The sequence below is a fragment of the Odocoileus virginianus genome, chromosome 4, assembly GCF_023699985.2.
Source record: "Odocoileus virginianus isolate 20LAN1187 ecotype Illinois chromosome 4, Ovbor_1.2, whole genome shotgun sequence".
Lineage (NCBI taxonomy): Eukaryota > Metazoa > Chordata > Mammalia > Artiodactyla > Cervidae > Odocoileus > Odocoileus virginianus.
The window spans coordinates 72,189,337-72,211,855 of NC_069677.1; the positions used below are offsets into that span (position 1 = coordinate 72,189,337).

At 42.1% G+C, this 22,519-nt stretch overlaps 1 protein-coding gene across 1 annotated transcript in view; it reads right to left on the reverse strand.

The window, feature by feature from the left end:
• EPHB1 (EPH receptor B1) overlaps positions 1-22,519 on the reverse strand; it is a 454,706-nt gene that overhangs the window by 44,277 nt on the left and 387,910 nt on the right. Inside the window, exons 11-12 of the mRNA XM_070466704.1 lie at positions 19,035-19,282; positions 7,163-7,378 (exon numbers count right to left, since the gene is read on the reverse strand). Coding sequence (XP_070322805.1) covers positions 7,163-7,378; positions 19,035-19,282 — 464 coding nt within the window. The remainder of the gene's footprint in view (positions 1-7,162; positions 7,379-19,034; positions 19,283-22,519) is intronic.

Genomic DNA, 22,519 nt, shown 5'->3' on the forward strand with positions numbered 1-22,519 from the left:
TCTCCTGATTCCTCTGGGTTTCATTCACCCCCACTGCCCTTAACCTCCTAATACACATTGCTTCCACTTTCGCCATCTGTCCTCCACATTTGAGTCATGGTAAATGTTTTTTAAATATATTTTATTTTGAAGCAAGTTTAAATATCTAGAAAAGTTTCAAGATTACTACCAAAAATGCCTATACACTCTTCATCAAGATATTTTAAGTATTTCCATTCAAATACTTAAAAATTGTCACAGAAATGCCCTAGAGGGATCATGTATATTACCCAGTTATCATGCCTCTTTAATGCCCTTCAATCTGAAACAGTTGTTGGTCTACTTAACTCTCATGACTTTGAAATTGCAAGATCATAGGTTAGGCATTTAATAAAGCATATCTCAATTTTAATTTTTCTGATGTTTCCTCATGATAAGACCCAAGTTATACATTTTGAACAGAGTATCTGAAATGCTATGTTCTTTCACTGCATCTTCTTAAGTGGCACAGTGTCTGTTATTGGTGGTGTGAACTCTAAACATTTGATTCAGACGGTGTTACCAGATTTCTCTGTAAAGTTACTTTCTCCTCTTTTGTAATACATATTTAGGGGGAAATACTTTGAGGCTATATAAGATCCCCATTTCTCTCTCCAGTTTCACCCCAAGTACATTCATCCATTGATGTTTCTTAACTATTAATCTGATGGTCACCAAATAGTGATCTTTTTACTAACATCATTCTTTCCACTCTTTCTTCACTTTATTCATTTATATTCATATCAGTGTTAACTCCACAGTTCTTATCTTATTCAGTAGATTATAATCTGCTACCATCAGTATATATTAAGTTCTAAATTTTCCTATATTTGGACACTGGGAAGTCTTTCAAGCTGAGTATTGTGTTGTTTTGACATATTACCATTATTCTTTGAGTACTTTCTTAATTTCTGGCACAAAACAATGTACATACTTCCTCTGTCTAGGCTCTGGTAGGGGCCATTTAGCTAGTGAGTCCTGGTTGCTTTTAGTATATAAGAGAATATAGAATCCAAGATCTGAGTGCCAGGTGTATTTTTTGCTACATGGGTGCCATTGCTTTCAGGCACTCTCAGCTCATATTTATCTATCTCTTTTTATATTGAAAACCACAAGTTTCACACTGATACCTCCAATTCCAGTTCAATTTTTTTAAACATGGAGAGGCTATTTATTCAACAGCAACTTTGAAGACAAAGCCTCAGAAGTCTGAGGGGATACATTTTCCCTATTTCTGCTTCAGTTCACATAATTCATTCTACTTTCATGCTTTCCATATTTGTACCTCCTTTTCCAAAAGCTTCCATTATCTCCAATATAATTTTCAATATACCTATATATATAGCTAATATCCCAATCATATTGGGTTTCCAGCTCCCTCACCTATGAGTCTCAATTCCTGCTAGGGTTTACTTCTCTAGGTCAGGACATCTACCTAAACTGGACCTGCCAAATGGTCTTTTGGAGAAAGAAGGAAGAAAGCCAAGAGAGGTTTTTTTGTTTGTTTATAAAGAAGGGAGGGAAGATATTGGAAAGAAAAAACAAGAGGAAAAACCAGGCTATGTTTCTAAAATGGAAATTAATCACCTTTGGGTCCTGTGTGTGCATCTGTGTACACGCCTCTCTCCCCCCGCCCCAACCCCCATACACAGAAAGACTGCTCATTGCTCTAAGGCAGTGAATTCCATCACAAATGTCCAGGAGGCCCCATCTCGTGTAACTACTGCTGACCTCACTGGTCAGTTTCCCTTCTTTTTATCCAAATGCCAAGTACAAGCGTCCTCTCTCAGCTCTTCTAAAATTCCACCTTCCCTATTGACACAAGCCCTTTGTATGTACCACTTATGTTTCTCAGTGCTCTGACCTACCTCATGCATTTGGTTGACTTATTCTTCAAATCTCTGCTGGAGCCCATCTCCTCTGAAAGCTCTCCTTAATTCCCCTAGATCTAATAAGGCTGTTTTTCTTATGTATTATTTTCTTCATGCTGTCACAGAACACAGTGACTCTCATCTCAACTGTCAATTATGCACTTATTTGTGTATGCATCTGACTAAGCTTCCCTTTCCTCATTCAGTTGTGAGTAATGTGAGAACAGTAATGCTGTCTCTTTTCAATCCTAATTGTGCCTCCAGATTGTAGCCCAGGAGTGGCACATAGTAGATGATCAATAAATATTTTTCATGTGAATAAACTGCATTTTTAGAAACACAGTTTAGTCATCAAATATGATAATTTTCTCTATTTTGAATAAAAGGAAAAACATGGAAGAATAATACGGTAAAATGGATCCTGAAAGTTGTTAGGTTTAGGAGTTTATAAGCTTCATCATTTAGAGGAAACATATACAAAGTCACAACAGATGATCTAAATAATGTGTGCAGAAAGCTTTACATAGGAAGCTTTACATCCAAGAAACTTTCAATGTAAGGCATATACAGATTCTATGTTTGGCTCACATTATATGACTCAAGGTCATCAAAATGTCAGTCTGTCCAAATGTAGAATAGTGTTCCATTCAAAATTCATATGTGAGTATATATGTATTACTAGGTAGTTTTAGGTAGATCACTAGACAAAGTGATCTTAAGTTGAAAGAAAAGACATTTGAAAAGAGCCAAGATTTTTGAAAGAAGAATGATAATACTTTAATTTATCCAAATAGTAAAACTCTTGCTAAAATTAATATAATCAGAATAATATCAAAGTAAAACTTGATAAAGTTACTATAATTAGAATAATATGGTTGGGCATAAGAGTAAATAAATTGACCAATGGAGGAGATTTTAGAATCAAAACATAGTTTATGTAAGGAACTTAACATATGATAAGAATGACATATGATCCAATAAAATATGGAAAATATCTTCAAAAAATGGTGTTGATATAATTTTCTATATTTACCTGCATAAAAATACAATAAAAATATATGTCCTAACATATTCAAGATCATATTTGAGAATAGCCCTGGAGTCTGCCAACAAGAGAATGGATAAATAAACATAGACTATTACAATAATTAAGAAAAAACTACTGCTTCACTCAGCAATAGGAAAGGATCTCCTACTCAGAATGCTAAAAGAAAGCAGTCAGGCATGAAGAGCATCCTGATTCCATTTATGAGAAGTTCTAGAAGAGACAAAAGAAACCTATAGTTGAAAAAAGTCAGAATAGTAGGCACTTCTGCATTTGGGACAGGGGAAGGACATGAGGGAATTTTCTGGTATGATGACAAAGTTCTCTATTTTGATAGAATTTTGGGTCACATAGTTGTATGCATTTGTTAAAACTCTGTAAATGTACACTTAAGATCTGTGTACTTCTTTATATGCAAATTTTGCCTTAATCAAGGAAAGAAGTATAAACAAAAATATATATTCTCATTAAAAGACATATGCTAAAGTGTTTATGGGTAATGTGTACTAATGTCTACAACTTATCTGGAAATATATCAACAAAATAGGGTGGAGTGACAAATAGACAGAGGAATGGATTAAATAAATAGTTACATGATAAATCAAACCTATCAAGATAATAAAACAGTATAGGAAATTTTAAAAGGCATTTTATAACCTTAGGATGGAGAGAACTTTTCAAATAAGCCAAAAAATCCAACAAGTAGAGAAAAAGATAGATATTTTTGACCAAATGAATATGAACCACTTTTGCAAGCGAAAGGGTATCATAAATAATATTAAAAAAAAGTGTATTCTTTTAAATACAAAAAAGAATTGTACTGGGACTTCCTTGGTGATTCAGTGGTTAAGAATTTGCCTTCTGACGCAGGGGACATGGTTTGATTCTTGGTCTGGTAACTAAGATCCCACATACTACAGGGCAACTAAGCCTGAGTGCTACAATGAAGACGCAGAACAGACAAAAAGAAAAAAATAATAGAATAAAATAATCTTTATAAAAAAGAATTGTACTTTTTTGTACAGGAAAACATGAAGGAACTAAATGTATCATATATGGCAGAAAAAGGGTCAATAAAAATAATAAATAATCAATAAATCAATAAATAATAATTTAATTTATTAATATTTTAATAATAATTAAATAAATAATCAATAAATAATAATAAAATAATAAATAATAAATAATTCCTATAAAAATAATTCCTATACATTTCTAAGAAACCAGAAAGTAACCCAATAGAAAAATAGGTAAATACATGTATAGATAATTAGTGAAAGAAGAAACATGAATCCCAATAGCTATGCAAAAAGATCTCTAGCAGTCAGTTGAAAATTCAATTAAAACAAAACAAGTTATCATTTTTCATCTTTGGATTAGCAAATTTTAAAAGATTGATTACTTCCAGTGCTGGTGAGGATGTTAGAAGATGGGCACCATACATCTCTAGTGGAGTGTGAAGGTTTACAAACTTTCAAAGTAGCAACCTGGAGTAGAATCTCCAAGAGACACACAAGACACAGAGAAACAGGCATAGTATGAGCCCATTTTTATAAAATAAAAAATTTCTTTTTGAACAAATATAAAGGTGTGAAAGCAGACACATCTAACTGTTGAAACTGATGCTTCAGAACAGGAGTTGGTAAACCATTGCCTAAGTACCAAATCTGGCAGGTCACCTGCTTTTTTATAGCCCAGGGGCTAGGAATGGCATTCATACATTTTTAAAGGGTTACATTTTAAATGGTTACATAATCATGTACATAATATCCTCATTTGGCCTCTTAGCCAGCAAAGTCTAAAATATTTTCTTTATGGCCCTTTAGGAAAAGTTCACCAAATCCTGCTTTAAGGGAATTGCAGGTTCTTATTTATCTTTTTTCTTCTCTGTATTATTCTGACTTTTATAATAATCAGGTATTGTTTTTGCAAGTTTAAGGGATATAGCTGGTGGGTAGATTAGGAAGATCAGTCACTTTTGATGCTGTTATGAATGGATGCATGAAGACAAAAGGAAACCAGGGAGACTCATTAGCAAGCTAAGGTAACAGTCCAGGTGAGAGAGAATGGTGCTTTGGAATAGGGTGGGGTCACAGTACAGATGTGAGAGGTGGATCATAAAGAAGGCTGAGCCCCAAAGAATTGATGCTTTCAAACTGTGGTGTTGGAGAAGACTCTTGAGAGTCCCTTGGACTGCAAGGAGATCCAACCAGTCAATCCTAAACAAAATCAACCCTGAATGCTCATTGGAAGAACTGATGTTGAAGCTGAAGCTCCAATACTTTGGTCACCTGATGCAAAGAGCTGACTCATTGGAAAAGATTCTGATGCTGGGAAAGATAGAATGAAGGAGGAAAAGAGGACAACAGAGGATGAGATGGTTGGATGGCATCACTGACTCAATGGACATGATTTTAAGCAAACTCCAAGAAATGATGAAGGACAGGGAAGCCTGGCATGTTGCAGTCCATGTGGTAGCAAAGTCAGACATGTACTGAACAACAGCAGAGATGAGAAGGAGCAGACTTCATAGAAACCTATAGGAATAGGGTAGGGCTTCTCTGGTGGCTCGATGGTAAAGACTGCCTGCCAACACAAGTGATACAGGTTTGATACTTGGGTCGGGAAGATCCCCTGAAGAAGGAAACAGCAACCCACTCCGATATTCTTGCCTGGGAAATCTCATGGACAGAGGAGCCTGGTGGGCTACAGTCCACGGGGTCACAAAAGAGTCAGACACAACTTAATGACTAAACAACAACAACAACATAGTATTAGCGGAAGGACTGAACTTGGATGGAGAGGCACAGACAGAATTCAAAACTGATTTCTAGGTTTCACCATTAGGAATGGTGCAACCACTGAGTTGAAGAGATGGGGAGAAGAGATTGGAGAGTAAATCAAAAGCTCCATTTAGGACCTGTTAAGTTCTAAAGGGAATTGTGTGAACTAGGCAGTTGGACACAGATGATTATAGCTGTTCAGGCTGTAGAAGAGGAGGCTGAGATAGAAATACAAATTTGAGAGTATGCATCATGTTGTTGTTGTTCAATTACCAAGTTGTGAAACTTACAGCTTTCTGGAAGTAATGGAGACAGAGAAGAGGACTAAGGCAGGACATAGATGGGCTCCAGGTTAGGCATTTACAACTGGCCTCCTGTTTACAATTCATGGGCAGGAATAAAAGTGGGCTTCAGGCTGGACACTTACAACTAGCCTCCTGTTTGCACTGCCTGAGACAGAAGATAGGTGGGCCCCAGGTGGGATTTTTCAATCAGTCTCCTATTTGCTCTCCAAAATGGAAGTAACAACAGAAATAGGGAAATAGCCAGGCTTTGTTTCTTGTGGACACCTTAAAATAACCATCATGGCAGGAACAGAGAAGGGCTAAATTTTGAGTAAAAGATCAAGAGATCACACATTTCTCTCCTTGGGGCAAGGGAGACACTACACATGAGCAGAGAGATTCTTTGGGGGTCAAAAGTTAGGGGATGCCAGGTCATAATAAGTTTTGCTTCTATCTTCCCAGCCACTTTTGTGTTGAAATCTATCTTGGCTGAGGAGTGCATAAGCACCTAGGGGAGGGTCACAGAGTTCAGCCATGTGTCTTACTGCATATATGCTGCTTTTGCAAAAAATGTTTTACTTTTCTCTTTATCTTCCACCTCTTCATCAGAATTCTTTCTTGTCAGGGTAGGTAAGGAATGAAGATTTAGGCTCTAGTCATACTTCTGTGGTCTAGTGGTTAGGACGCCTGGTCAGGGAACTAAAGTCTCATTTCCGACTACCACTTAACTGCTGCTGCTTACTGCAAGCTACCACTAGCTGCTGCTTGTGACCCAAATCAGGACCAGGAATCCACCTGATGACACAGTGCTCAACCCAGCTGGAGCCTGCTCCCTGTAGATGATGTCTTTCATGCCACTGACCAAATGTTTGGACTCCCCCAAATCATCCTTTTCAAAACATCCTCTTTCATTGGCCAGGAGCAGCATGGCTTCAGAGGAGACACCAACACTTCCTAACAGCCATGCCCTAACATTTGCCTGAACAACCAGTGGCTATCATTTCTCCTGGATGAATGGTCCACTCGTCATTCGGCTTCCCCAGAGGAGAAATGAGCTCTGGTCCCGGCCCCTCCCAGTATGCCCCACCATGGGTCCCCGCTACATGCAGCCACTTTTTAGTCCTGTCATGCTTTGACCTGAAAAGACCCAGAAGGACTCACCAAGGAGCTGGTGTAGGTGGGATCTGAGGTGTCATCCTGGAGGTAGCGGGAGAGGCCAAAGTCGGATACCTTGCACACCAAGTTACTGTTGACCAGAATGTTCCTTGCAGCCAGATCCCGGTGCACGTAGTTCATCTCCGACAGGTACTTCATGCCCGCGGCAATGCCCCTTAGCATCCCCACCAGCTGGATCACCGTGAACTGTCCGTCATTTTGCTGTAATAAGACACAAAAGGCATCCAGATCAAGACTGGCTTCAGTGGTGACAAGGAAGCCAAGCTGCCGGGGTCCCACTGCTAGTCACTTCTGTCAGCGCTGGACTAAGCTGCTTCCACCTCCTCCCGGCCCTACTCCCATTCTCTTACCTCTGCTCCAATACTCTGCCTTCTTCTGGCCAAGCCTTGTGGATTTCATCTTCAAGTTACATATCAAAGCCATTCACTCCTCTCAACCTTCACTGCCACCATTCTAACCAAGTCATCTTCATCCATCACCTGTAACAGCCTCCCTCCACCTGCTCCCCTCTGAAATCCATTCTCTAAGGGAAGTTAGAGCCATCCTTGTAAGACATAAATCCATTCATGTCACTGGCTGGCTTAAAGCACTCTACTGGCCTCCTATTGCATTAAGGGAAAGTGCCAATCTCCTCAGTTTGGCCCACAGGGCCCCAGGGGATCACCTTATGCCACTTTCTCTTGTACTCCCACGCTGAAGGCACAGTGCCTGGTGATGTTTCAATTCGCTCCCTGGCCAAGCCCTTCCTGCCTTAGGGCCCTGATACAGGCTCTTCCCTCTGCTTCTCCCCCACAGTCAACACCTACTTGCCTCAGATTTCCACGTAAATGTCACCTCCTCAGAGAGGATGCCCCTATAATCAGTGCCCCCCCACATATAACTAGCACTTTCATATTACTATCTTTCAGTGCATGCTCTTCCTTCCCGTCTTAGCACATATCACAAGGTTTATAACATGTGTGTATGTATGTATGTGTGTATGCCTATGTGTCTGCATGTCTTTGCTGCTCTGAGATAAGAAGTCTGTCTCCTGTAGTCACCATAGCAAACTCTCAGTGCCTACGACATTTGAGTAGACAGATGTAGCTCAACAAACATTTGCTGGATGAATGACTGGTACGTTACTTCCTGGCCCCAGAATTAAATGTTAAGATGTTTTTCTGGACACTGGGATAACACATGTGCCTCAGAGGGCTGGCTGGTCAGGAGAAGTGCATGAGCCATATCTGGCTTGTGGACCTTCCCAGCAAATGAGAGCTGTTGCTGCCCCACCTCCTGCCAACCTGAAGCGGTGTCTTCTTTCCAATAAGTTTCTTACCTGGCTGACCTCCCTCCTCCACGGTTACATGACAGCTTGTCAGTGAATGAATGCGTGCCTTCCTCCACCTCCCCAAAGCCACTGAGTTTGGACACTGTCCACCCGGGTTACATCAGTGGACCCTGGACGGTGATGCCAAGAACACGTTTTCCCAATCAGTCCAGCCCCAGCTGCTCCCTAAAGTGCTGTGGCTTATGTAAGTAGAACATGGTCCAGGCATTGAGGTGCTCTGACTGGGGGAGAGGTGGGAGGAGGCAAGATACCCTGGGTTAGTCTAGTTACTGCTGAATGCAAACCTTGGACAAAGCAGCCTCTCCCTCTACCCCAGGGTCCTCCTGTGAAATACAGGAAGCATAAACAATGTGAGGAGCTCCCATTTATTGCGCATCTACAGTCTGCGAGATGGCATACAATGCACTCACATGCATTATCTCACTAATATGTATGGGACACATCATTTAGGCATGTGGTTCTGCAAAAGTAATTTTCTACACAAAAATAAGTAAGGAAAAATAAAACAGCTGTTATTAAAATGTTACACGTTTTTTTATTCAGGAAAAAAAAAATCCAACAATTGAAAAGTTTAACAATGGTGGCATTAATTGTTGAAGACTCTGTTCCTCATGCAAGACTGCAAGTCCAGGGGTGGTTATGCCCCTCGGTCAATTGAAGGAGTGAAGCAAATTGGCACTCCCTCTCCTCCTTCCTGTGCATACCTCCTCCACCGGAAAGAGGACCCCCCAAACACACTGAGTCTGACACACTCCAAGTTTCAATTTCTCACTCAAACCTTAACCACCTCCCAATCTGCCCAGAACACTTTCCCTGCAATTTTGCTTCTAACCAACTCCAAAAGAAAGTGCAGGGCCGCTTTTTGGAAACTGATTGGTTTTCAGCACATGGTGCCCATCTGCCAGAGCTGGATGTGCTGTGAGTGATGCAAATCTTCCTTACTAATGAACTTCACTCCACACCTCCTTAAGAAGCTAGCCCTGCTTTCCCCAGCACCATCATTCTCTAAGTGGGTCTCTGGGGATCTGCCTCCCCAGAAAGTTGTCATGTAACTTTCCTATATTAGAAAATGTATTTCAGCCACAAGCCACAAGGGTCGATTTTTTTCAATTCAGTTTGTTACTTCTCCTCTGTAAGTGGAGACAACAATGTGGTTAAAAATAAATGTCTCCCTACAGAAGGCCACTTGCAGACAGATGTTGGGGAGGGCACTGATGGTGGCTGGAAGCAGTTCTGCCAAGAGCAGCGTTGAAAGCATTTGCAGATTTGTGTCTGTGTTTCCACTTTAAGTCATTAGAGACTTCAATGAGCTGGTTTATTTCTGATTTGAATATTCAGATCAGCCATCTTACAGATTCTGGTGTCAACAAAGGACAAGAAATGGTTAACAGTCCAGGCTTTGGAGCCAGACAAATCACGGTAGATCTGGGCTCCATCTCTTACTGGCTGCATGCCCTTGCGTAAGTTATTTAACCACTAGAGCAGTGATTACCACATTTGTAAAATAAGAGTACAGTGAATCTCTATTCCTTAGATTTGAGATTCAAGGTTAAATGAGATAATACACACAGAGGGACTGGCTCAGTGCCTCATGAATATTAAGATAGCAGCCACTATTGCCGACATTATCAGTAAGGCCATAATGTCTTAATAACCAGCTCTCCCATGAACCCCAGGTGTCTGGCAAGAGACACAGAAGACACCTCAGGCCAAGACTATAGGTTCCTCCTGGCCTTTTGGGTGTGTGGGGCAGATATCTTAGAATCTCTGTCCTCAGAGAACCTAGTTCGCTGAGAATTCAGAGTTCAGCAGGTTGGCACACCCACCTGAACTGTCAGTCAGTCAGTCAGTCAGTTCAGTCGCTCAGTCGTGTCTGACTCTTTGCAAGCCCATGGACTGCAGCACTCCAGGATTCCTTGTCTATCACCAACTCCTGGAGCTTGCTCAAACTCATGTCCATCAAGTTGGTGATGCCATCCATCCAACCACTGCATCCTCTGTCATTCCCTTCTCCTCCTGCCTTCAATCATTCCCAGCATCAGGGTCTTTTTCAATGAGCCAGTTCTTCACATCAGGTGGCCAAAACACTGAAGTTTCAGCTTCAGCATCAGCCCTTCCAACGAATATTCAGGACTGATTTCCTTTAGGATGGACTGGTTAGATCTCCTTGCAGTCCAAGGGACTCTCAAGAGTCTTCTCCAACACCACAGTTCAAAAGCATCAATTCTTCAGTGCTTAGCTTTCTTTATAGTCCACTCACACATCCATACATGACTACTGGAAAAACCATAGCTTTGACCAGATTGACCTTTGTTGGCAAAGTAATGTCTCTACTCTTTAATATGCTGTCTAGGTTGGTCATAACTTTACTTCAAAGGAGCAAGCATCTTTTAATTTCATGGTTGCAGATACCATCTACAGGGATTTTGGAACCCAAGAAAATAAAGTCTTTCACTGTTTCCATTGTTTCCCCACGTATTTGCCATGAAGTGATGGGACCAGATGCCATGATCTTAGTTTTATGAATGTTGAGTTTTAAGCCAACTTTTTCACCCTCCTCTTTCACCCTCTTTCAAGAGGGTCTTTAGTTCTTCGCTTTCTGCCATAAGGGTGGTGTCATCTGCATATCTGAGATTATTGATATTTTTCCCAGCAATCTTGATTCCAGCTTGTGCTTCATCAAGCCTGGCATTTCACATGACATACACTGCATATAAGTTAAATAAGCAGGGTGACAATATACAGCCTTGACCTACTCCTTTCCCAGTTTGGAACCAGCCTGTTGTTCCATGTCCAGTTCTAACTGTTGTTTGCTGACCTGTATACAGATTTCTCAGGAGGCAGGTCAGGTGGTATGATACTCCCATTTCTTTAAGAATTTTCCACAGTTTGTTGTGATCCACACAGTCAAAGGCTTTGGCATAGTCAATAAAGTGGACATTTTTCTGGAACTCTCTTGCTTTTTTGATGATCCAATGTATGTTGGCAATTTTATCTCTGGTTCCTCTGCCTTTTCTAAATCCACCATCTTGAACATCTGAAAGTTCATGGTTCATGTACTGTTGAAGCCTGGCTTGGAGAATTTTGAGCATTACTTTGCTAGTGTGTGAGATGACTGCAATTGTGTGGTAATTTGAACATTCCTTGGCATTGCCTGTCTTTAGGATTGGAATGAAAACTGACCTTTTCCAGTCCTGTGGCCACTGCTGAGTTTTCCAAATTTGCTGGCATATTGGGTGCAACACTTTCATAGCATCATCTTTTAGGATTTGAAACAGCTCAAATTTCCATCACCTCTACTAGCTTTGTTCATAGTGATGCTTCCTAAGGCCCACTTGACTTCACATTCCAGGATGTCTGGCTCTAGGTGAGTGATCACACCATTGTGGTTATCTGGGCCATGAAGATATTTTTTGTATAGTTCTTCTGTGTATTCTTGCCACCTCTTCTTAATATCTTCTGCTTCTGTTAGGTCCATACCATTTCTGTCCTTTATTGAGTCCATCTTTGCATGAAATGTTCCCTTGGTATCTCTAATTTTCTTGAAGAGATCTCTAGTCTTACATTCTATTGTTTTCCTTTATTTCTTTGCATTGATCGCTAAGGAAGGCTTTCTTATCTGTCCTTGCTATTCTTTGGAACTCTGAATTCAAATGGGTATATCTTTCCTTTTCTCCTTTGCCTTTAGCTTGTCTTCTTTTCTCAGCTATTTGTAAGGCCTCCTCAGACAACCATTTTGCCTTTCTGCATTTCTTTTTCTTGGGGATGATCTTGATCACTGCTTCTTGTACAATGTCATGAACCTCTGTCCTCCAGGCACTCTATCAGATCTAATTCCTTGAATCTATTTGTCACTTCCACTGTATAATCATAAGGGATTTGATCTAGGTCATACCTGAATAGCCTAGTGGTTATCCCTACTTTCTTCAATGTAAGTCTGAATTTGGCAATAAGGAGTTCATGATCTGAGCCACAGTCAGCTCCCAGTCTTGTTTTTGCTGGCTGTACAGAGCATCTCCATCTTTGGCTGCAAAGAATATAATCAATCTGATTTCGGTATTGACCATCTGGTGATGTCCATGTGTAGAGTCTTCTCTTGTGTTGCTGGAAGAGGGTGTTTGCTATGACCAGTGCGTTCTCTTGGCAAAATTCTATTAGCCTTTGACCTGCTTCATTTTGTACTCCAAGGTCAAATTTGCCTGTTATTCCAGGTTTCTCTTGACTTCCTACTTTTGCATTCCAGTCCCCTATAATAAAAAGGACATTTTTGGGGGGTGTTAGTTCTAGAAGGTCTTGTAAGTCTTCATAGAACTGTTCAATTTCAACTTCTTCAGCATTACTAGTCGGGGGATAGACTTGGATTACTGTGATATTGAACGGTTTGCCTTGGAAACAAACAGAGATCATTCTGTAGTTTTTGAGATTGCACCTAAGTACTGCACTTTGGACTCTATTGTTGACTATGATGGCTACTCCGTTTCTTCTAAGGGATTCCTGCCCACAGTAGTAGATAAAATGGTCATCTGAGTTAAGCTCACCGAATCCAGTCCATTTTAGTTCACTGATTCCTAAAATGCAAATGTTCACTCTTGTCATCTCCTGTTTGACCACTTCCAATTTGCCTTGATTCATGGACCTAACATTCTAGGTTCCTATGAAATATTGTTCTTTACAGCACTGGACTTTACTTCCATCACCAGTCACATCCACAATTGGGTGTTGTTTTTGATTTGGCTCCGTCTCTTCCTTCTTTCTGGAGTTATTTCTCCACTGATCTCCCATAGCATATTGGGCACCTACCGACCCAGGAAGTTCATCTTTCAGTGTCCTATCAGCGTTTTCATGCTGTTCATGGTGTTCTCAAGGCAAGAATACTGAAGTGGTTTGCCATTCCCTTCTTCAGTGGACCATGTTTTGTCAGAATTCTCCACCATGACCCGTGTATCTTGGGTGGCCCTACATGACACGGGTCATAGCTTCATTGAGTTAGACAAGGCTGTTGTCCATGTGATCAGTTTGGTTAGTTTTCTGTGATTGTGGTTTTCATTCTGGGGCCCTCTGATGGATAAGGATAAGAGGCTTATGGAAGCTTCCTGATGAGAGAGACTTACTGAGGGGGAAACTGGGTCTTGTTCTGATGGGTGGGACCTTGTTCAGTAAATCTTTAATCCAATTTTCTGTTGATGGGCAGGGCTATGTTCCCTCCCTGTTGTTTGACCTGAGGCCAAACTATGGTGCAGGTAATGAAGTTAATGGTGACCTCCTTCAAAAGGTCCCATGCATGCACTTCGGCACTCAGTGCCCCCAGCCCTGCAGCAGGCCACTGTCGACCCACACATCCCTGAACTGTAGCAGGACCTAATAACAGAGGCCCGAAGTTAGGATCAATTAATCTATAAACTCTCACTTCTTCCCTTCCTTGGTTTTTGTATTGCAAGTCATACTTCACGGAATATGTTTTCACCCTTAACACTGGTCCTATGGAGTAGGCAAGGCAGGTGATATTAGTTTGTTTTTATACAGAAGATAAAAGAAGTCCAGAAAGTTTACATGATCAGCCTTAAGTCATTCTGTGTGATATTCATTTATTAAAAAAACTAAGTCCAAACAACAAATTGCTTCTCCACTGACATTCCATCTTTGATCGATTGGGAATGACTGCCTGTGTGGAAAAGTCTGTGTATAAGCTTTGTAGGAAGAAGAGCTATGATTGATTAATGATGTCTGCCATGGCCATAGAAATAGAAAGGAAAGATGTGAACCACAAATATGCTTTGCTAATCTGAATCTTTTCTAATTCCTGTTCAGTGCCTTTTCCACCTAAAGAGAATCAGTCCTGAATATTCATTGGAAAGGCTGATGCTAAAGCTGAAACTCCAATACTTTGGCCACCTGATGCAAAGAACTGACTCTTTGGAAAAGACCCTGATGCTGGGAAAGATTGAAAGGAGGAGGAGGAGGGGACAACAGAGGATGAGATGGTTGGATGGCATCACCAACTCACTGGACATGAGTTTGAGCAAGCTCCGGGAGTTGGGGATGGACAGGGAAGCCTGGCGTGCTGCAGTCCATGGGGTCACAAAGAATCAGACACGACTGAGCAACTGAACTGAACTGATGCTAACTCTGCAATACTTTTTCTTTAAAATCTGCAGGGAAATCACATACCATGATAAGACAGTCACACCAGTTGAGTTCATAATCATGGTGAAACTTAGAGATATGAACATTAAGTTTTTCTGACATGTCCAGCTGTTTTATATTCAGTTCATTGATATAAAATTCCACAAAAGAACTTCCAGAGATAATGAACATCAACATACAAAGATAAACAAGATAGAAAAAAAAAAAAAAGCCAAGATTTCTTAGAACTCTGGAAAGGATCTGGTTCCATGCTGAGCACATGGTAAAAACAGTTTATAGAAGAAATACAGACTGGGTGAAGTGATTTAAACTTTCTTCCCTTCACAAAATGCTTTCTGCTGAAATTGCTTTTCTGCAAATTCACTGAAGCCACTTGCTGGTCCTTTTATTAGACAGGAAGGATTTAGGTATTTCAACTTTCATTGACAAACCCACTTCAGGAAATGAAACCCTTATTTGATTTGTTTGAAGAGAATGAATCATAGATTTTTTTTTTACCTGAAAGAGCCCTTTCAAGACCATCCAGCTCAACGCCTTTAGTTTATAGATTGGGAAATTGAGTTAACAGACTTGCTCAAGGCCACATGGTGACTCATAGCAGAGCCCAAAGCAGGGCCTTGGTCTCAGAACTTGCAGTCTGGGATTCTCTTCCCGACAACTGGCTTGCTGTCGTCTAGCTCCAGCCTACGAATGAGCATCCCGTGAATGATAAATGTCCCCAACTGACATTGCTCAGTGACTTTTAAGAGTTTCCCAGTTATGGCCATCTTTGAATGAACCAGCAATAACCACAAAGCCTTGCTTTAGCCATGAAGGCCTTACAAAGCAGGCCAACCTTCTTGGCTAGGGCATAAGGCATTGAGGAGGGCTTCAGCACGTGTGCCTAAGATGATGGAAGAGCTACCAGATTGAATCCCCTGAATCTGAGTGCCAAGAAGGAAATATTTAATTATAGATTTGCATGCTACCTAATCCATAGCACATTTTTAAAAAATATGGATAATTATGACCCTACTGAATGTATGGTTAAACAATAACAATGTTTCCAATCCTCCATAATGCGAAGGATTCTAAGTCCTGCAATGAGAGAGGAGCACTGAGTGGACTGTGAGAAATGGTGTCTGATGTCTTCACTGGACCCTAGATGCCCAAAGTCTCTGAGACCCTGACTCAGAGCTGGAGGCACGGCCACAATCCAAAGCTACTACATCTGGTGTGAAGGGGCCCCTTTGTGGGGTTGGGGGAGGAGAGAACAGGTGCACAAATTGAAGTCGGACCCTTTTCCTTTCTTCTCTGAATGGTGATCCTAAAATTATACTACCTCCCAGAAGATGGACCCTGCAGAACTGAACTGATGACCCACTTTTCAATTTTATCAAGCAGCAGATACATCAATTAATGCTGCTATGCTCCAGGGTCTGGTAGTAAGGCTGAAATTAGATTTATAGATTACCTGCCTCTACACCACGCAGGGAGTCGGACACGCTTCATTTCCCTCCCCTCCTGGCGCTGCCTGCTCTGGCCGCTCCCTTTCTGCCATCATTCCCCTCCATTTCCCTATGCTCCTCTCTCACCTCGAGCTTTTCTCCCACTGCCTAGGCTGCATCATCATGAAAAATAACTGGCATCCAACTTGTCCCCATGTCCTGTGCCCCCCAAATGGAAATAGGTGTGTGCAGAGCAGTAGCGCAGAGTTCTGACTTTTTGCAGGCTCCTGAGAATGAATCACTTTGCTTGCCTGCATGTTCCAGGGAAAGAGTCTGATCTCAGTTCCCAGGTTGTGTTGAGAGTCTCTGAGAAGCACAGACAGGTGACTTGCAGGAAATAAATGACTCCTGAATGGGTCTGGAGGCTGGTTTCAGAAGATACTTCTTCTAACATTACCACCTATTCATGTTTATTGGACTGTCTTCATAAGCAATCTGATCATGAAGGAATGCCCCCAGGGGAGCATGGTCCATGCCCCACTGTGACACAAGAGGTCTGGTAACAAGGACAAGAGATCCATGCACACTCAGGATGCTCCTTCAATCCTGCCACACCCAAATGCTTTTGCTCCAGAAATGGTATTTCATTCCACTACCCTCTACTCGGTGCTCACGGTGCTAGGTGCTGGGGTTACACAAAGTATATCCCACACCCTCAAGGAGGCTGTACCATGCAAAGTTTACATGGGCCCCATCACTTATATGATCTGCCTCTCCACCCTGCCAAACAAAAACCACTACTGCCTATCGACCCAGATGAGCATAAAGCATGTGCTCCCCTTGTGCAGGCAGCTTCAGTACATACAAGTGCAGCTTCTAGACAAGTCCTCAGCTTCCCATCCACAGGGAAGCCCCTAAACTCTACTTCTGGGCTTCAGAGCCACCATGCAACTGCTGACAGATTACCAAACAGGCCACCCTGACTTCGGCCTCTGAATACGCAGCTCTACTGTTCTGTCAGCCTATCTGCTGTCTGGCAAATTTCTCCTTTTTAATATTAGAAAAGTTCTCTCTCCTCTTTGAAGCCATCCCTGGCTTTCTCAAGAGGGTTTCAGTTCTACTATATATGATACCTCTGTTCTTCATGCGTGGAAACAAAAAGTCACCCCAGGGATTGGAGCCTGCTAGGCTCCTCCGTCCATGGGATTCTCCAGGCAGGAATACTGGAGTGGGTTGCCATTTCCTTCTTCAGAGGATCTTCCCAACCCAGGGATGGAACCCAGGTCTCCTGTGTTGCAGGCAGATTCTTTACCATCTGAGCCACCAGGGAAGCCCATCATCACATATGTGAAACCTCTGTGCTTCATGCATAGAAACAAAAAGTACAATCCAGGCAGATGATTACTGGAAGCTTTGGGCACGAAGGTCCTGGGGGGCCGGGGCATCTCTGCAGGCTGTGTTCTCTATAATGGACATAGCAGGACTTCCCATCCATTATGTGTAAGAACACATCAGGTTGCAGTACCCATGAAAATGTGGGGAGGGCTTCCTTTCCATGAATCTGGGTAGGCTCACCACCATGGTTGAAGGATGCTATGTGACTGTTCAGGCTAGGTTACAGAACTGATATAGCTTCTACCTTCTGTGCTCAGGATGCTTGTTCTGAGGACCCAGCTTGCTGTGAGGAAGCCAGAGATGGCCAGGTAGAGAGATGCCAGCTGACACCCAGCATCAACTATGAGACAGATGAGTAAATGAGTCTTTGGGCGATTCCAGATCTTAGCCCTTGAGCTGCCCCTGCTGACAACACATGGAACAGAGAGGTGCCTACCCAAATTACAGACTTATGAGCAAATTAAATTGTATTGTGCTAAGTCACTGAAGTTTGGGGTGATTTGTTCCATGGCATTAAAGCAATCTCTCTCTCATCAGTATAGGCCCAGTTCCCAGCACAAGGCATGGTCAGCGCAGTCACCTGGTGAATGCTTCAATGACTGACTCCTGGTGAATGTTTCAATGAATAGTCCTTTGATCTGCAGCCATAGCTACTGTTTGGTAGCTTTGGTGACATGCATAGCCAGCTACTTGGTATTACCCTGAAGCCCTTGCTCAGAAGGCCTGGCCCCTGTACCCTCTTGCTCCTAGCCTCCCCAGCTAAGCCTTTGGTCTGAGGCAGGCCTTGCTCCATGCCTGTGGTTAGACAGCTTCTATCCCCCAGACATGAGCACTATGGCCACAGTCATGCAAGTCCTCTCTGAGTAGCTCTGAGATGCCCCATAGAAATGAAAGTGCCTCTACTGTGGCTGCATTTGGGTATTCTGACAATGGTCCTTTATAGATCTCTCAGCCATAGGCCTTTGGGGCCCCCATCCCTGCTCCAGGCTGGGTGGGAGCCACAGCCCTCCATTAACCCCAGAAAAGACTTGTGGACACTTGTGACACATTGTTCCTGTGTCCTGCCCAGAAGCACCTCCTCAGGGGCTAGGTGGCCCAGGTATCAGATAAGGGCAAGGTGTTTTATCTCTGAACTGCAAATGAAGAGAGCTGAATGGGAGGGCGGCTGTGCTGGGGAAAAGGCAGAGATGGTCACTGATGTCTGCATGAATCACGCAGGACAGCATAGCAGCTGGAAGTGTCTTCAATCTCCATGATTCATATGGATGCTGATGGCCATTCTCTGTCCTCTATTCATTCTTACTCATCGAGGCCTGGCTCTGTGCCATCCTTCTACAGAGGGGTCCACATGCTCTGCTTTGTTCTTTCTTTTTAGCAAAAAATCTGTTAACCTTGCTAACATCTCCAATGCCTATCTGTATTTCATCAGGGATTCCTAAGTGGCAGATTGTACTCATGTGGACACTTCTTCCCAGCCCACCACGGTCCCCCAGCTCCCACCAGCACCAGCATCATCTGTGCTGTTACTCTGAAGGGTAAAGGTAAGCTGAGCAGTTCTTACCCTGAGAAAAGAATCCAAAGCGCCATTCTCCATGAACTCCGTGATGATCATGACCGGCCGGCTCTTGGTGACCACACCCTCCAGGCGAATGATGTTGGGATGGTCAAACTGCCCCATGATGCTCGCCTCACTCAGAAAGTCCCGTCGCTGCTTCTCTGAGTACCCAGCCTTCAGCGTCTTGATGGCCACATATATTTCCCTCTTGCCCGGAAGTTTCAAACGCCCCTTGTACACTTCTCCAAACTCTCCTGCAAAAAGAATGCAATTATAACCTGCTTTCTCCTCATCCTGTGCTGCCATGAGGGGAGGCAGCTTACCAGGAACAATGGTGCTCCAAGTGGAACAGTGATTAAAGTGGCAAAAAGGAAAGAGTGACCTCTCATTATAACTGTGATGGCCTGGCTCTTAGCAGTTCATGGCAAACACAGAAGAAATACCCAAATACGTTCTTTACCTCGGATTTTAGACAGCTTGGATAACTGAAATGAAATTTCAGACTCTATACGGGTTTATTTTTCCTCACGTTTAGTTTTTCATTTGTATCCCAGCTGAACAATTGAGATGAAATGGTCAGTTTCACTGTGGCAGAAACATAATTCATTTTCAGCAGAGCCTAGTATAAGAATGGCCAGGGGCTAGGGACATGTTCAGGTCCTCCAATCCTCTGAATGAGATGTATAGTGTTTATGTTCCTACATTGCCCTGAAAGTGTTTGTGTCTGTTGGGTCCCTGAGAAGCAGACACTGAGGAGTTAGGAAGGGAAGTTAGCAGACTCTGTGCAGGATAAAGGGGAGAGGAAGCAGGATTGCCCAAGCCCCAGATCACAATGCAGACCTGACATTTTGAAAAGAATGGAGGAAGGAGGAGAAAGCCAGGAGAGGCCCAAACTGCAATGCAGAGCTGACAGTCTCATCCAACCCAATGAAGAGCTCCAGAGTAAAGAGTGCCCATCCCAAAAGACCCTATCCTAGCATCCCACTGTGCTCTGTCACTGGCTGGGGTTTTGCCAGAAAGAGCTGGGCCCTGTGGGAAAGCGAAGGTAGATCCTGAAGGCACTGAGGTGGGAAGTTGGCAGCTACCTGCACTCCCGGCAGCTGAACAGAAAGCGGCTTTTTCAAGTAGACACGAGTAGCACACCTCCATGGGTTCTGCAGCATTTAAACATTTCTGTAGTAAAATCACCAGGAGTAAAAACAATTCTGGTGACATTATTTCACAGCTGCTTAAAAAAATCTGTTGAATCTTGCTCACGTGCTTTCAAAAGTCATGATTTCACTTGGTTTTGTAACTTCAGTGCTTTCATGTGAAGCAGTTTAGAATCTACTTGTAAGTGCATCACAAAGATGGGTGTCAAAGGCCTGATAGGAGAAACATGTCTTTCTGCCAGGAGAAATTTCTTTGTCACTTTCAGCTTCTGGAAGACGATGATGGAGCAAACTGTGAGCAATCAGATAAATTACTGGCCGAATTACGAAAGCAAGTTAACATCTGTGATTTAGATGGGACTTTTTTTTTTTTTTAATTTTCTGCTGCACGGATTGGAAGGAAGCTGCACAAAAGGGCTTTGGATGTAAAGCTGCTCCAGAGTCAATGGGACTTCTTAGACTCTAAGGCTAGAGTAGAGGTTGTCTTAAGCACCATTAGGAAGATTTCAACATGAACTTAAGATAGACAGCATGTGTAATACTGGTTTTGATACATAATCATACTGTTTGAGGTCAGAGCAAGTCCCATTCACATCCGTACCTTGCACCCACTGCACTGCCTGGTATATGGTAGGCATGCACTAGAAGTCGGGGTATCACATTTATTATTATTTGTTTGACTTTGCCCATCCTTGGGTTACAAACTGCTGGAGGCTCTATCTCTGTCTTATCCAAAATAAGCAGAAGTACCAGTATTAACATTTTTTAAAAGACTGTTTACAACAGCATTTCCTTTAATGTCAAACACCATATGACCATAACCAGGGGAATGATTAAAAAGAGAACCGTTAAAAATGGTTAGAAAGAGCATACTGCAGAATGCTATGAGCTACTGAAGACTAATAGATGAGTGAGATATACTGACTTCAGAAGATGTCTGCATTATATTGCTAAGCGAAACAGAAAAGAAGAGGAAGTTAAGAATGTGGCCCATAGAATATGCCCAGGTTGAGGTCTGTGTGTGTATGCCAAAAAACATTATGGAAAAAATTCATAGCAAATTTATTTTAAATTTCAAATTGTTTAAAAAATTGGTTACACTGGAATGGTGGGAATAGGAATGGGGGAGTATGGATCAGTAAACTTAATTTAGTTGCTTTTCTGTTGTTTAAATTGTTACAATAAGCATTGATTTTTGCAGTTTGAGTAAAATTTTATTGAATAATTAACCACCTGTCATATATGTGTGTGCTTGCATATGTACATATTTGTGTGTGTACACATATGTATGCATATGTGTGTATACATATACATATGCGTCTATGCATGGATATACATATATGTCTATATGCATGTTTGCATATATTGTATATATGGCTGTGTCTCTACATATGTGAATGTGAAAGTCACTCAGTTGTATCCGACTCTTTGCAACCCCATGGACTATACAGTCCATGGAATTCTCCAGGCCAGACTACTGGAGTGGGTAGCCTTTCCCTTCTCCAGGGAATCTTCCCAACCCAGGGATTGAACCCAGGTCTCCTGCATTGCACATGCAGATTCTTTACCAGCTGAGCTGTAAGTGAAGTCATGTGCAGTTCCCCAGTAGAAGTGGAGAGAATGGCTTTTGTATCAAGGTCAACGGTGAGGTGTGAGGGCTCTTAGAACTGAAACTCTGTGGTTTTTCTTTAGCTGAGTTTTTACCAGAAATGAAGAGGTAACTTTTTTCTTGTTGGATTCAGAGATTGACCAAGAGCACGAGAACACCCCTCCTGTTCACCGGGTTTTATTTAGTTGTACTTTCTCTTTCTTCTCCTCCTCCTCATGCTTATTCTAATTCTCTTACACTTTGATCAAGGGCTTCCGAGGTGGCACTAGTGGTAAAAAGCCTGCCAATGCAGGAGACTTAGGAGACAAAGTTTGTATGTATATACATGGGTGCCTGTCCATAGATATATATCCAATCAATTCTCTGACACCTTGACCTAGTAGGTATTCAATAACTAAGAACCAAATGACTATATATGCATATTTAATAAGTATACTAACTGAAGAATATCAGTATTTCTTTCTTATTATTGTACTACTGAGTTCTATTTTCTTTCAGTAAAAAGACACAGTTCAGAGTGAGGGGAAAACATGCTAATATTTCTTCTTGGGGGAGATAGTATACTGATATGTCTTGACTACCTATATGCTAGGCACTGTGCTAGGCTCTTTGCATGCCTTATCTCATTAATTCTTTATGAGAATTTTTATGAGTTGGTTATTATTATGCCCATTTTACTAATAAAGCAACTGAGGCACAAAGGCAACGTGCCTCAGACCCCACAGCTGTGA